The sequence below is a fragment of the Impatiens glandulifera genome, chromosome 6 (assembly GCF_907164915.1).
Source record: "Impatiens glandulifera chromosome 6, dImpGla2.1, whole genome shotgun sequence".
In the NCBI taxonomy this organism is placed as follows: domain Eukaryota; kingdom Viridiplantae; phylum Streptophyta; class Magnoliopsida; order Ericales; family Balsaminaceae; genus Impatiens; species Impatiens glandulifera.
This window is the reverse complement of record NC_061867.1, coordinates 4,651,155-4,668,416: the sequence shown is the minus strand read 5'-3', so window position 1 is coordinate 4,668,416 and position 17,262 is coordinate 4,651,155. Positions and strand designations below refer to the sequence as shown.

General features: G+C 27.9%; 2 protein-coding genes across 2 annotated transcripts; both read right to left on the bottom strand.

Moving 5' to 3' along the window:
• Nucleotides 1–1,980: 1,980 nt before the first annotated feature.
• On the bottom strand, nucleotides 1,981–5,457 carry LOC124942962 (putative disease resistance protein RGA3). The gene has a single exon (XM_047483530.1). It carries the CDS (start codon nucleotides 5,455–5,457, stop codon nucleotides 1,981–1,983), a length of 3,477 nt encoding a protein of 1,158 aa, XP_047339486.1.
• A 6,963-nt stretch (nucleotides 5,458–12,420) lies between these two features.
• Nucleotides 12,421–13,319, bottom strand: LOC124942961 (F-box protein CPR1-like). Its single transcript, XM_047483529.1, has 2 exons — nucleotides 12,964–13,319; nucleotides 12,421–12,862 (listed from the first exon to the last, which is right to left on the bottom strand). The coding sequence occupies exons 1-2, from the start codon at nucleotides 13,317–13,319 to the stop codon at nucleotides 12,421–12,423; spliced, it is 798 nt and encodes a 265-aa protein (XP_047339485.1).
• Between the last annotated feature and the right edge of the window lie 3,943 nt (nucleotides 13,320–17,262).

The following is a 17,262-nucleotide window of genomic DNA, read 5'->3' as shown; positions in this document are numbered from 1 at the left end:
ATCTTCCAAAAGAGCAATGAGCTAGTTCACTCGTTGAGTCCACGTTCTTACCGGATTTCACCTTAGCCAATGTCATGATAATAACATTTTGAATGGACCTCAACGTTCGTCTAAAATTTTTGAAGGTTCTTCAGTTCCGCTCAAGCCAAATAATCCTCCACAAAATAACGGGAATAAAAGCCTACCATTTTAGACCAGCCAATTTGACTGCCTCCACCCAAACTTTCCAACAACCATTAGTTTAGTTGAACCCTATTCATGCCTCCACCCAAACTTTCCAACAACCATTAGTTGAACCCTATTCAAAGTCCAAAGAAGCTCCAAACCCCAAACCACGGACTCACAATGCAAGAGGAGGTGCGAAACTGTCCCCTCCGCCTTAAGACATCAACATTGACTTGCCATAATAAATTTGTCATCTGTTAAAATACCTCCATGAATAGAAAATGTTTTCAAATAGGCATAGCCAAACTAATGGAAAAAATGGCTCTTGATTCTAGTGGGATAGCAAATAGAAAAATAAACATCCTCTTCATTTAGTTTAGACACCCTTAACTTCAGCAGCAAGAAACAGCTAATAATATTTCAGATACAGAAAAAAAACAATTGAGATTGCAATGTGAATCCATAAGATATATTAATCTCCAAACTAAGATAAATTATAGATCTTGAAATGGATTTTTTCACTGCCATTCAAAACTTATTCAAATTCAAAATTCCATTATTTTCATTATGCAATAGCAATACACCATGAATCCAAAAGCCTCTAACATTTGATCTGTCTCTTCATCAATTTTATGCACCAGTCCATCACCTCCGCCCCATTTCTGTGACAGAAAAAACACAAATCTTGAATTCAGACTCAACCCCTCTTCAAATCTTGCTTCATGTTGTCTACCCGCAAAAAGTTCTCAATATCAATCATTTTCTAAAATTGCCAGAGAAATTATAGCACCAACTTGAACCCCTTTTATAAGTAATTGTTCCTGCAAAACCCAAAATCTGGAGATTAAAGAGAAAACAATTTTGTATTTGTAAATCAAATTTATCTAGTTTACTCACATATTCATTTTCTCTTCTTCTTGATGATTCTTAGCAATAAGAACACGACTGAGACAAGACTTTCAAGGTAAGTGTGTACTTCAGTTAAATCTTTCATACCATGAAACCTAATTTTCTCAAATGACTGCTGTTCTAAATTATACCAATTAAGGCTCACTGAAAATCAATGTCCAATAGTACTTTCTTGACACATTTTGAATAAGCAATAAGTTTCACATTTCACAAAGATACAAAATGATTTGTCCGTGATATTGTAATCAATTTCAATCAATATTCATTTTCACCACCACATATTCCATCACCTGCAATGATGTCATCAATATTACAATTTTAATAGTCCGATCAATCAGAATTAAAACTCTCCTCAACCTCTACAAAGTAAAGAGCTTAGGAAAATATATATTAAAAAAAATATTGTGATCAAAATTAAGAAAGAAACTATTATATTAATTGATATGGAGGTAAGGTAATGTATTTGGAGTGAAAACAATCAAATAAAAGATGAGAGCCAAATAATTAAAAATAAGAAATAAGAAACCATTACAAAATCAATATAATTATTTCTCTAGTTATATAGGTAGTACTAACCTTGTTGAGTCTGCTACTCGTTTAGGTTAATATACCTACATTTAAACAAATTAAAAGCAGATAATTAATAATAGATGCAATGGATGGATAAATATAATTATTATTTTTGTATTTACCTTCTATCTGACTCTTCTTTCTTCTGCTATTCAATTATGATATCTACATAGAACTTCCTCAGTTTCTAGAAGAAGTAGAAAATACCTGATGCAAAAGATTATAACATATATGTTACCGAATGAATATAAGGCATCATAAGATTAGTGGAAACCAGATATGTTGAAAGATTACCAAATTTGCTTTTGTGGCCACTCTATGCTCTCCGTCTTCCTTTTACAATAGAATATCTAATGAGAACTTCTCACGACCAATTCTTGTTTTAAGGGAACGTAGAAGTGCGATAACATCGTCTACTTCTTCTGAAGACACCAACTTAGGACAAGTATCAATCCACAATCTCTGTAGTGAATTAACAATATCGAGGTTTTCAAATTCCTCAAGTGATATCGTCAACTCGGGACAATTAAGAATAGTCAATTCCGTGAGAGAGTTCATGAGGTTTGTTTGTCCTTGAAGATGATGCTTTTGTTGGTTCTCGCAGCCAATAATGTTTAATGTATCTTGCCTTATCATTCCCTCATCAAACAAACGCCTTAACTTGCGGCAATTCACAATAGTCAGAGATCGAAGAGATTGGAAAGTTAAGCGTACTCCAAATTGTACTTCATTATTGTCTTCAAGGGTTGATGATGATGGTATCTCATCAAACATTAATGACTTATCCGCTCGAAATAAAACACTTCTTTCTTTCATAGACTGAAGAGTGAGATGAGTGAGAGCACTAAGATTTGAAATGCTATCTAACAACTCATCAGAACATTCATCCCAAACACTTACATATTTGAGTGCTTTGAGATGAGGTGGCAAGGCCCCTAGCTTTGGGCAACAAGATATCTGAATCTGTGATAGATTAGGGAATGCTCCGGCACTAGAAATAGTAGGAAACACCAATTCCCTCAAATTCTTCATGCAATAAATAAAAAATTCCTTTAGCAAAGGGAATAACACTACTTCAATTCCATTAATGTTGTTGACAAGGAATATGTGATCCACATTATTATTCAATGACCATAGTTCGAGACGAGTGAGACCATTAAGATTCAAGATGCTATATAACAATTCATCCGAACATTCACCGGAAACAGTTACATCTTTGAGTGCTTTGAGATGTGGTGGCAACTTCCCTAGCTTTGGGCAATTAAATATCTTCAGATTGCATAGATTAGGGAATGCTACAGTACTCCTACCACTACCAGACACCAATTGCCTCAAATTCTTCAAGCTTTCAATAACAAGTTTCTCTAACAAAGGGAATAGTACTATCATTTCATTGTCATCACTACTACTAACAATAGTATTCACATTGTCCGAGCCCTTAATCTCAAGGAATGTTAGAGAAGAAGATGACTTTCCCACCCATTTAGGGAGATTCACACCTTTGTAATCACTCATTTTCAATATCTTCAGCCTCGCAGTTGAAACCTCTAGAGCTTCACCTATTTTCTCATGTCTAGTTTTGGTCTGATTATCATCAACTTCATTCTTTGATGTCCATTCCAACTCCAACTCATTGATACTCGACTTTTTAGCCATACTTATCCCTCTTGTAATAGATGCATCACTAACTTTTCCAATGTTCTTAATTTTCAAATATCCGCCAATATCCAATTCTTTTATTTCATCTAGTTGACAGTCTCTCTCCTCCCTGCCTATCACAAGCAAGCTTAACGTCTTGAGATGTTTCAATTGCCTCATCCCTCTAGGCATATAACTTAAACCATTACAACCCTCCAAATAAAGATGTCTCAAGTTAATAAGATTCCTCGTATTTCTAGACAAACTTTCAAGCTTAGAACAATAATTGAGTTTCAGAGTTTGTAAGTTTAAAAGATCACAAATACTATTAGGCAATGTTGTTATCTTGCTATTGGAAATGTCCAAGTATCTAAGATGTTTTAGACATTTCACATAATGCAAATCTTGATATTGCACATCAAGGCTTACTTCAAGAACACGTAAAGAGGGAATTTCCTTCAAGACAATCAAAATCTCCTTTGTGACTTTACTATAAACTCTGCTTTTGAACATTATTGATTGCAGCCCTCCAATTTTCTTAAGAGAACAAACTGATGTTTTGTCTAACTCGTCTACCATTACTGTAACATGACGAATTTGTCGTCCTAAACCATCACTTGAGCTCTTAGCATCCATAGTATAACATTCATCTTTAATAATAGAATGGGCAAGATCGTGCATAAGATCGTGCATCTTACATGTTGTATAAACTCTATCATCCCATGGCCATCTTACTCCCTCTTTTTCATCTTGAAAAAAGGATCTCCAACACAACTCCTTCCAAATTGTATTCCCAATCTCTTCAACTTCTTGGTTTTTAACTGTAAGTATTAATCCATGGGCCATCCACAATTGAATTAATATCTCCTTTTTAATTTCAGTATCTTTGGGAAATATAGCACAAAACACAAAGCATCTTCTCAAATGATAAGGGAGGTCATAGTAACTCAACCTTAGAATAGACAAGAGATTAGATTCTTCATCTTGGGATATCTCCCATATCTCGCTATCTCTTATTCTGCACCATTCTTTTTCGTCATCTTTGAACCACAGTTGACTTCCCAATGTCTTTGCAATTAAGGGAACACCCTTACATTTTCTAGCTATTTCTTTACCAATCTTAATAAAGTTTGGAGCTTTTGATTTTCCATGCACAAATGCACGTTCCTCGAATAATAACAAACAATCATTTTCAGATAGAGATGATAACTCAAAATGCTGAACAGTTTCCATGATTTTTGCCACATTTCTTTTACGTGTCGTGGTAATGATGAACGCACCATTTGATCCACAATCTAATATAGATCTCAACTGATTCCATGCATCTTCGTTTTCATTCCAAACATCATCCAATACAATCAAATATCTTTTCCCTCTCAATTTATCTTGAATCATTTGCTGCAATATCTCCAAGGAAGTTTCATTATTTGTTCCTATGATTGCTTTGATGACCAACTTAATATCAAATTCATCAGAAACACAAACCCAGATTTTAGTATTAAAATGATTTGAAACCTTCTCGTCATTGAAGATCATTTGGGCAAGTGTTGTTTTACCAAGACCCCCAATTCCAACAATGGGAAGAACAGATAGTTTTTTGGCAACATTAACACTAGATGTATTGACTAGAATATCAATAATCCTTTTCTTTTCCACATCTCTTCCATATACTGTAGTACAACTAGAAAGAGACATGGTTTCACGACAGCTACTAGTCAACTTGTCTATTATTTTTGAGTCACGCATATGTAACATTTGTCGTTCGGAAGAAATTTGGTCTAGTTTCTCTTGAACATCCTTAATTTTGTGACCAATTTTGAGACGCGTCTTATTATTGATAAAATGATGGGTGATAAAGTTGGTTACCTGGATCCGGGTTGAAGAGGAGGCATTAAGTCTGTTGACTTGAAGACGAAGATCTTCAAATATGCACTCATCCATAATGTCTCGAACCTCATACGCTACATCTTTGAGTTTCCGCAACCAATCTTCCGTTTGTTTGTCCTTCTCCCGCACGTTCTTTCTCTCAGCATCCTCAAGTACGGCCTTAATTGTAGATAGCGTGCTGGATAGCTTTTCAACCTCCTTCTTAAAACTCAAAATCAACTTGAATTCATCCTTAATCAGAGGTATCAAGTTTGAAAGCAAACCACTGATTAGAGCTGCATCAACCATGGTGGTTTCTCTCTCAAATGAAATCTGATCGGAGTCAAAGTTGAAATAAATCCATACAAAATGGCCGCACTTTGTAACATGTAAGCATGTGCTGATGCAGCATTTTTTACTTGCCTGTATTGAGCATGACAGTAGAGACAAAAATGAATAAATTAAATAGATTGTGGACCCAAAGAAAATTAAACTGCAATGCACGAGAATTTGAAATCCGAGACACATATGATCTATATACATATGAGTTTTATGTGTTGAGATGTGTTTAGAGATGATAGAGTGATCTCAAACTTTATGTTATAGATCATAGATGTTAACTGCTAAACAATATTGATCAAATTATATAAACATATTTAGACAAATTATTTTTTTGTTTAAATTTGTATATACTGAAAAAGAAAACAAATTAAATAACTACTTAAACTATAATTTGCAGGTGCGGAAATGCAGGGTCAAATCAATTATAAACTTTTTTAATATTTAGTCGATGTGATTTGACTCTTTTTTTAATAGAAGTGAACATGTGCCCAGACGACTTTTATTCAATTCACCCACCCAAAAGACCAAAGAGGTTCGTTCAAGCTTGTATTTATTTATTTATTTATTTATTATTATTATTTCCTGATCTGGCTGAACTTATAATTTGATTGAAACTTGAAATGATAACTTATGAGTTGATTAAGATCAATCAATCTTCGGAAAGTTTGAATCAAACTTTTCACATAACATCATATTTAGCATTTTTAGAACAATGGAGATTTAAAGTATGCAAAAATAGATTAACTTTTTTTTAACAACAGTTTGTATATTTGGAACACAGTCTGATTTTACAGATCTGAAACTAAATAACTATAAATTTTAGATGTTCTAAAAGATTCATGGCTATCAATCATGAATCAAGAGTTCCAATAACAGCCCATTTACATCCTTGACAAAAGAAGAATTCTAACTCACCATACTCTAGACATTTTCTGATCAACAGATAGATCTAACTATATATGCATCAAATCAATTATGTAAAATATAAAATTGAAATCCAATTAAATCTGCAAAGAAAATTAGATCAAATACTTTCCCACTTTCTATACAAGAAGAAGATGCCTGAATTTCCTGATGCAAAGGATTACAACAAATGTTACTAAATATGTGCATTATATAATTAGAATATTCTGTATAATAAATATTTGGTTGAAAAATATTCATAGAAAGAGAGCTCTGCAATGAAAAATATGTAATAATAGCACTTAGGTGATACAATTTATGCATTAACATAGGGTCATACCCTCAAAAGAACCACGTAAAAAAAGAAGATTATTTTCAAGGTCTGAATCATTTATTTATACTAATAAAGTATTAAAATATAACTAAACAACCAAGTTATTTTTTATAATATTAACGTTTAAATATTATATATCTCTATATTATTTAAAAAAATGTTTCATAGATGTTTCTTTGTTGACAATGACTTTGACATATATAGCATACTATTACCGACACAAAGAAATGTATTTACCGGCACAAACAAGCGTCGCCAATAGTTTCTGGCGCTGAAAAAAATTAAATCATTTTGCGTCGCTTTTTAAATCATACGTCCGTTTTTAGACACATATTTGACCCAGTTAGTGAGCAACAAATGAATTAGCTAATTTTATTACATTTTCAATATTTCCGACGTTTATGATATTGTTTTAAAAAAAACAATTTTTTTTAATACCAATACAATAACTATAATTTATAAATTATACATACAAACTAAATATTTATAAGTAAGATAAAGATTTATATATTTCAGTTATCAACTATAACATTGATATGATCATTAACAATGAAGATTTTTTAGCAAAAGAAATAACAATGAACAAAAAAAAATAAGCATTTCATTACAATTAATTATAACATTCTCTATGAGGAAAAAATAAACTCTTTTACTTTTGAGAGTTGATGTATGCATTTTGGTGAAACCATTATAAATTTTGTGATGTTCTAAAATTAATTATCTTAAAAAAAAAACAATTTTTATTTAGCTTGCATTTTGTGGATACTTTTTTGTTAGTTAAATATTGTCACAAATGAATTAGCTACTTTTTGTAAAAGTATATACATTGTCACCCAACACATCCGTGTAACGTAACAAGATTAACCTTTTTGATAAAAAAAAAATGTTCACCAACGAATAAACATATCATAAAATTTAATTAACGTTAACGAGTTCAAAGATTTTCAAGAACCTCCATAAATTTTTTAGAAGAAATCTCTTATATTGTTATAATAATAGTATTGTTGAGTAAACGCATCTTTCGATAGCGATCACTGAAAATTTTACCGTTCCTCTCGAGCCAAATAATCCAACAAAACAATAATCGAAATAGAGAATTATACTTTATTTTTTAATATTAATAAATAATTATAAATTATAAATGCAGACAAATTAAGTCTTTTATAATTTAGATATAATGATATATAGTATCAACAATCACATTGAAATATCATGATTAACCATTAAACTTGAAAGAAAAAATTAACATGTTTTCCATTATAATTAAAATTTTAAAATTTAAAATCTCTAAAATAAAAATAATAATTAATCTGAAATATATATATATATATATATATATATATATATATATATTTAAATTTGACAATGATGTCAAACTTTAAACCGTTTGAACATGGACTGTTTAGAATTTCTGAAGGGTTGGATTATGATCTTAAATGATTTGGGATGTTTGATATTATTAATGAATCGCACTCTATATAGATATAATTTTAATTAAAACATAACATACAATTCCTTACCTCCTCCAAGAATTATAATGAAGAAATTTTGTAATATCAGAATAATCATATACAGCTCTAAGAAAAAAAAATAATAATATCTGACCAGTTTTTACATTCCTCTAGGTGGTGGAGTTACTTACTGAAATAACCGAAACAAAGAAGGACAATTAACTTATAACACACCTCACCAAAATAGTTAAAATCTCGAATTTTAAAATCTCGAGTTTTAAAATCTTATGATTTAATAAAATGTTAACAAATTTGATTTTAAGTAAACTTTTGAATAAGTAAATTCTTATAATTTTAAATTAACGATAATAAGATTTTACGATTTGACAAGTTTATAAATAATTTCAATTTTACAATTTTATAATATTTTATATTAAACAAAAATAAATTTATTTTTATAAATTAAAAATATATATATATTATTTATTCAAATTATTTAATTAATATAACTAAGTTTTTAATATAATTTTTTATAGTGTGTTTTATTTATTATTATTTTTTAATTAATTTATATTTAAATATTTAATTTTATATATAAATAATTAATTTTATGTATAAATAATAATAATAATATAACATTAATATTTTTTAAATTAAACTCTTAAAAATAAGTAACTCTAAATTTATAACTGCATAATAAATTTATGTAAATTTGAAAAATTGAAAGAACAAGAAAAATAGGCGTAAATGATAAAAATAAACAAATTTAAATAAAGAGTAAGTGGGTTACAGATATTGGGCCTAATCTTTTTATTTTTGGGATTGGGTCATAAGTAATTGTGTCCAGACTCCAGATGTGCTTACCTCTTAAAACAATTTATATGCTTTAAGCTTACAGTAATCCTTCATTCAAAACAATGAGATATATTTTGAAAATAAATAATGTTAAATAGTAAGAAAATCTGAAGGAAAAAAATATACATAACATAACAATATGGAGTAAAAACAATTAGATAATAGTTTGAAAGTAATTTGAAGGAAGAAGAAATTTAGGGAGTGAATGACTATTCATAATATTAATGAAAGAGATAACATTATAAAAAAAATGAATGATAAAATTTGTTATTTTTTCAAAGAATTAACTTCTCAAATTTCTCATTTCAAATCCTCTTTCAAATTTCTCATTTCAAATCCTCTCTAATCATTTCTCAATTTCAAAATTACTTTATGAATATTTAATGAATATTTAATGAATATTCATATATTTAGAGGCTGGTGTGGGTTTAAGTGGATCCCTTTATTTTTAACTATATATTAAACTTTTATAAATTTAATTTAATAAAACATACAAATAGTATAAAATTATTTTGAAGATAAACTCATTTATGTATAATAATTATATCTTTTTATAAAGAATTTAATTCAACAAACAAAAATTGTTAAATTTATATTTTGATTATAGTTAACTTTTATATATTTATAATAATGTAAGATGAGTTAGTCAATAAATCTGTTTTTAATTTTGTCCAATAATAAATATAAATTAATTTTTACTAAAATTAATACAATTCATAAAATATTAAAAAAAAAATATTGAATAAAAAATATATATAGTAAAAAAAATAAAATATATTTTTGTTTCAATAATCTTAATCAAATACAAATTTAGTCAAATCCGAATTAAAAAATCAGTCAATTTCAATTTAAATTCAAACCGAAATAATTAATCTATATTAGATTATCACAAATTCAAGACAAAATCACCGAAATAAATATAATAAAAGAAAAAAAAATTATAACAAGTGATTCATTAATGACAACAAGTAATTTTTGGGCTCAAAGTTTATCAAAATCAAATGTGATATTTAGATTGGTCAAACAAGTTACACAAAATTAAAACTTTATACCAAATAAGAATATCCTCTAACTCTAACAATATTTTTATACTGCTTGTAAAATAAGTAAACACAAAATAAATCATAGTTCCTTTGGACAGGGGCAAAGATTGTTCTTGGTTTGGACTAATAGATGCAATTTGACTAAACGTCAAGAAGAAAATGAAATCAGAGAAGAACAATTAACTTGTATCATAACACTCCTTACCAACACCAAACACAGGCATGGATCTCCCATGTATATTGAAAACAAACAGAACATTTAACCTAATTCCAAGTCCTATTAACATAAATAGAAACAATGTTTTATGTATAATGGATCAAAATGATAAGTTAGTAAGAAATGATACCTGGGGAACCGAAGAACCAGGAATGATTAGGTCTAAAATTTAGAGAGTTCAAATATATTAATTCTAAAAGTCTTCAGCGTAGATATTCAAATATATGAATTGATATATTAAATATTATCATTGTATGGAATCCATCAAAGCAAAAGTAACTTCCTCAGATATTGCAATCGGCGAAGAACAATTTACTTATAACACTCCTCACCAACACCAAACTCAGGCATGTATAATGACACTCATAGATCAAGATGTTAGTGTAAGAACAAGAATGGGAAGAAGATGATTATGTCTGAATTCTGGAAGAGTAGGCTGGATTGGGTCATTAAGAAACTTGGGTCTGTACTCAAGACTAGACTAGGGGTTACACCTCAAGAAGCCCAGTTTCCCTGTTTTATTATACAGGGGAAAGCTTGTTAATTAAGTAATTAATTGTTGTATATTTTAAAATTGCAGATTTTTTAAAATATTTAAATTAAAAATATGACAGGAATCTGCGACAAATGCGCGCCTTCGACAGATGCAATTTAAACCCAAAACGATTCAGTCAGCGAATAAACATAAACCTAAACACTAAACACTAAATCATTCTTCCATTTCAGCATGCATGGAATATAAACGATAGAAAACGGGGAAAACATGGAAGATAAAACTCTAAACTCACCTTCAATGGATAGTCGTTCTGCTTCTCGTCGGGGGCTCATCGGGGGTCGGGGGAGAGGAAGGGTTACGTGCATTTGAATCGTCGTCGATGTTTCGGGGACTTTTCGTCGTCGGGGAGAAGGAGGGCAGGATCGGTCGTCTTCGGAGGAGGGGGAGAGTTGAAAAGAGGGAGGGAAACAAGAGAAGGGAAGGAGAAAGTGAAAATTTTTATTTTTCTTAATTTACTTTACCTATGCTAAATTTGGAAATAAAGGAGAAAATTATCATTTAAAAGATCAAAATATCTGATGTAAATATATATCAAATCAAATTTATAAACAAAAATTAATGAGCATAGATTCTAACATCGGAATCCAGATTCTCATCGAAAAAAAGAATATGTTTTCAAATAGTCCAATTCCAAACTAATGGAGAAATGTCTATTGATTCTAGTGGGATAACAAATAGACAAATAAGCATTCTCTCCATTTGGTTTGATGACCAGTTTAGACAACCCTAACTTCTGGCTGCAACAGCTAATAGTATTTCAGAAATGGAGAAAATTTTGAGATTGCAATGTGAAAATGAAAATGTACCATAATATATATATTCTCCAATCTTAAGATGAGTTATAGATCTTGAAATGGTCTTTGCCAATGCCATTCAAAACATATTCTAATTCAAAATTCAAATATTTTAATATGCAATATATAGCAATACACCATGAACCCAAAAAGCAGACAGATTCATTCTCATCAATTCTCTGCAGCACCTCCACTCCACTCCCCTTTTCTGTGACAGAAGAAAAATACAAATATTGAATTCAGACTAAACACCTTGAAACACTTCTCTTTATGATCTCATTTGGATCCATGTAAAAAAGGGTGTTTCCAAATAATACATAATCATATTAGCTTCATTATCAGAATTCAAAAACTTTCTCTTTGTACCAATCCACCATTTTGAAGATAAATGAGAAAAATACACATTTAATCATTAATATAGATACCTTATAGAAATTATAGCACCAACTTGTTCCTGCAAAACCCAAAATTTGGAAATTAATGAGAAACCCATTTCCTACTTGTATATCAAATTTATCTAGTTTACTCACAGATTGATTTTCTCTTCTTGTTGATGTTTCATAGAGAGACCAGACTTTCAAGGCAAGTGTGTACTTCAGTTAAGTCCATACCATAAACCCAAATGTTCTGAAATGGCCCCCCTTCTAAATTATACCAAACAAGTCTTCGACAATCAATGTTTAAGAGTACTTTTTTACCACATTTTGAATAAGCAATAGGTTTCAATGTGTTGAAAGATACAAAATCACATGTCGGTGATAATGTAATCAATTTTGATCAATATTCATTTTTCCCACCATATTCCTTAAGCAAAAATACATCCACAAACGATGACTCGTAATGACAACTTAGCGAAAGGCATCCACCTAAGTTGTCCAACTTTAAACCGAAATGAGGACCAATGTACTCTGGATGTGGAATTATTCGATATTTCTCAGTCCCGAGATCAAAGGCAACAATCGAACTTTTCCTTTCTGAATTCAATTCCACATCCGAGATCCAGTGCATTGCTCCACAAACTATTGAATCTCCAATGCTCTCCAACTTCGGATGGTCAGGAGACGTTTCAGACCTATGCCACGAATTTGATTTGAAACTATAAACCTTCACTTCATAAGATGTAATGTATCTTTTAAAATGAGCATCTATTAGAGGAAACACAAGTCTCACAACCTTATAATCATCATTAGTGCTATCGTAACCGAATCGACAAGTAAAGCTGTAGTAAAATTTGTTCTTATTTGAGAGATCAATCGATGCAGAAGGCAATTTTATAGAGGATTCCACAAAAAGATATCGTCAATTGAATTGACATCTGACACGCAGAGTAATCCATCACAGGACCCACAAAACGTAATTCCACAAACATAATCAGCATAGCGCAATTTCATAATCAAAGCCATCAAAGGACATTTCGACGGAATGTAATCGACCGCCACACGTTGAAGAACACCTTCGTTGAGAGAATCAAAATCCGCATGATAAAGATTGTTTGTCCACAGAAAAAGACGGAGGTTGATCCTGGTTTGAACTGCTCGGTTCAGATGCAATTTTACGAAATGGGAACTTCTGATTAGGATACACCAGGATTTAGATACGCATCTAAAACGGAGAAGAGTCTTAACAGGCAACCGAGAAAGAATCTGAGCCAGAATCTCATCTGGCAACAGCGACATCTTTTACTATAGATCGGACAATGAAAGAAGGGATGAAATTAGAGAAAAACAAAAGCAGTACATGGATATAGCTTGTGTTGGGGTTTCTCATGCATGCAGTCTCGAAGTTATAAAAGTAAGAAAAATGTTTTATATAATAAAACATATTTTTAGATTTTGTAATAAAATTATTATCATTATTATTTTGCTAAATTGATAAAATATTATTCACAAATGTAAAAAATATAAATATTATATATTTATTAAATATCACAATTGCTTTACAAAAATATAAAATATAGTTTACAAAATGTTTTTTTTGGGAAATCTATAACTACAAATCACATAAAAAAAAATTAATTTATTTTAGTAACAAGACAAATTAAATTTATTTTTAGTCGAACAAAAGTTATTCTTATTAATTTACTATTCGAAAAGTTATAAAAAATAATATTTTACTTATTTAAACATGTTTTTAGAGATTATGGTATTAATTTGGTGTTTGATTACACGTGAGAAATGATTCTAGTATAATTTCTCCGAATTATTATATTACGGTCTATACTTTAAGCTTTTAATCATTTTACAAATTATTATTTGACACCTTATTAGGCCTCGTTTGATCTTTGTGTTATTGGGATAAAACCCAGGTTTTATCCCAAAACCCAACCATCACATCCCAAATCAAATCAATCATTTTATAAATTAAAATAACAAAATTACCCTTTAATTAAATATTTTATTTTATATTATTAAAAAATAATATTAATATATACATATATATTATATTTATTTTATTACATTATAAAATTTATTTTTATATAATTTAAATTCTAACCAACTATATTATCTAATATACCATTTATAATTTAAATTTATTTTAATAAATAATTATACTAGAAAATAAAGTTAAATATATTTAAATAAAAAATATTATTTAATTTATAAATATATCTCATTTAAATTAAATATTTATAAAGAAATTTATTATTATTATTTTTTTTGGTATAAACTAACTTTAAATTATTTTTCTAAATAAATACTATAATAGATTTGTTTGATTTTTGATTATTATATTATAAAATTTATTTTATTTAAAATTTTATGTTATTATATTAAATAAAAATAAATACACAATATAAATAAAATTATAATATATTATATTATCTTATATAATATTTAAATTATAATTATAAAATTAGTATTTATTTTAATTTTAATTGATGTATTAATAAAAGTTAATATTATTATATCTATAATTTTTAATATTTATTTTATTATATTATTATATTATATTTTAAATTTTATTTAAATATAAATTAAATTAATATATTTTTAAAATTTATTGAGAGAGTGAGGAGAAGAGAAGTAGGGGTATTTTTGGAAATAAAAAATAAAAAACTGGTTTTTTCTTAATTTCATCAAACAAGGTTATTGGGATAAACCCCAATAACCCAAAGATCAAACAAGGCCTAAGGAAATTAAAGAAATACATATAATTAAGTGTAAATTAAAATAAAAAACACTATTAATTTAAATAATGAGATCAAAATGAAATATAAAATAAAGATATTTATATATTTATATATTATGTTTATATATGGCCTTGTTCTTCTTAGACCATCTCCAACCCACAAACTTATTCTCAAACCCAAAATACAGTAAACGTCACATCAAACAGTAATTCATCTCCAACTCAAAAACTCATTTTCAAACCTAGAAGAATATTCTTAGATATTCTTTTCTTACACTAACTTTTTAACCTTATTAATATTATTTATATATTTATCAATTTTACATATTTAATCTCAATCTTTTTTCATTCATTTAATAATATTAAAATAAAATTAAATATATATATCAATAATTCATAAACAATAAAATAATTCAATAATACAATTAAATAAACAAACATATTATATTAAAACAAACATATTAAGTATTTTCTATGTTTATTTGTATAATTTATAATTAAAAATTTATAATTTATAATTTATAAAATTTAAATTATCAAATATAACGTAAAAATATAAAATGAATTATAAAATAAATTAGATAAAATTTTAAGTATAATAAATTTAATAATTTAATTATATATTTAAAAAATATTATAATTTTCTATCTTAAAAATAAAAAATATAAGTTTAAGAATTAATTTATATGAATAGAAATTAAAAGTTATTAAAAAAATAAGTCTAAGGGTCATTTTTTTAAAATAACAAAAAAAAATGGTGTAAATGTATAGTAATACTGCATATATGGGTTTTTTTAGAGAGGGTGTGAATTCCTATTACGGGATTGCGTTTGGCGTCCGGTTGGAGTAAAATTTGCGTTTGTGTTTGCGTTTGGCGTCCGGTTGGAGATGCCCTTAAGTTTTTTAAATAACTTATACAAAACCAATTTTCCAATCAATCACTTCCACCAATCACATCACTCATTTCATTAACCAAAATACTAAAATACCCTCTATTTAAAATTATTATTTTTTATTTTATTTATATAAATCAATAATCTTTAAGTCATTTTACCAAAAATAATCATTATTTTCTCAAAATCATCAATCATCGTTGATGATTATTTTTTCCCTCTCTAAGTTATTTAAATAACCAAATCCGAACAATGCCTATATTTAGTAATATATCACATATTTATATATATTGATATATTAATTATTTATTTGAGTAGTGATAGAAAATTGAAAAAGAGAGAATGATGTGTCATTATATCACTGGTTTCTCCTCAAAACCGAACGGGGATGAGGCGGAAATGGTATTTGTGTCCCCCGCCCTGATATCACCCCGACTATACCCCGAACACTATAAAACATAATTAAATATATTAAATTATTAATATATTTATTTTTTCACTATATTTGATAAGATATATTTATAAGAGGTATAAGTTTATTTTTTTATAATAATATAAAATTTCAATATATTACCATATATATTATATTAAAAATCGGTTTATTTCTCACGATTTATTATATTACAGTCTATACTTTAAGCTTTTGATAGTCCATACTTAAAGCTTTTAATCATTTTAAAAATTATTATTTGACACCTGATTAGTCTAATCATTAGACATTCCTTTAAAGAAATTAAAACATAAATAAATATGTGTCTAGTTTTATATTATTATATTCTTATATAATACCTATAATTAGGTGTAAACTAGACCCACCTGAAAATATTAAAATAAAAAACGCTATTAATCTAAATAATGAGATCAAAATAAAATATAAAATAAAAATATTTATATATTATGTTTATATATGGCCTTGTTCTTCTTATTATTTGAATAACCTAGAAAAAGAAAAAAATAACAACGGTCGATGATTTTGAGAAGGTAATGATTATATTTGGAAAAATGACTTAAAAGGTATTGATATATAAAAATAAAATAAAAATAATAATTTAAAGTAGAGGGTATTTTAGTATTTTGGTTAATAAAATGAGTAATGTGATTGGTGAGAAGTGATTGATTGAAAAACTGATTTCGTATAGATTAAATAAAAAATCTTTGAAGAACAAGGCCTTAGGTTTTTTAAATAACTTATCTTACATCACTAATTTCATTAACCAAAATACTAAAATATACTTTATTTAAAATTATTATTTTTTAATTTATTTATATAAATCAATACATTTCAAGTCATTTTATCAAAAATAATCATCACTTTCTCAAAATAATCAATCATCATTATTTTTTCCCTCTCTAAGGCCTTGTTCGGTTAAAGGTTTTTTAAAAAACCAAGAGAGAGAAAAAATGATTGATGGGTGATGATTTTAAGGAGGTAATGATTATTTTGGGTAAAAAGACTTAAAAGGTATTGATATATATAAATAAAATATAAAATAATAATTTAAATTAGAGGGTATTTTAGTATTTTAGTTAATAAAATGAGTGATGTGATTGTTGAGAAGTGATTGATTGAAAAAGTGATTTGGGTTGGGTTTTTTAA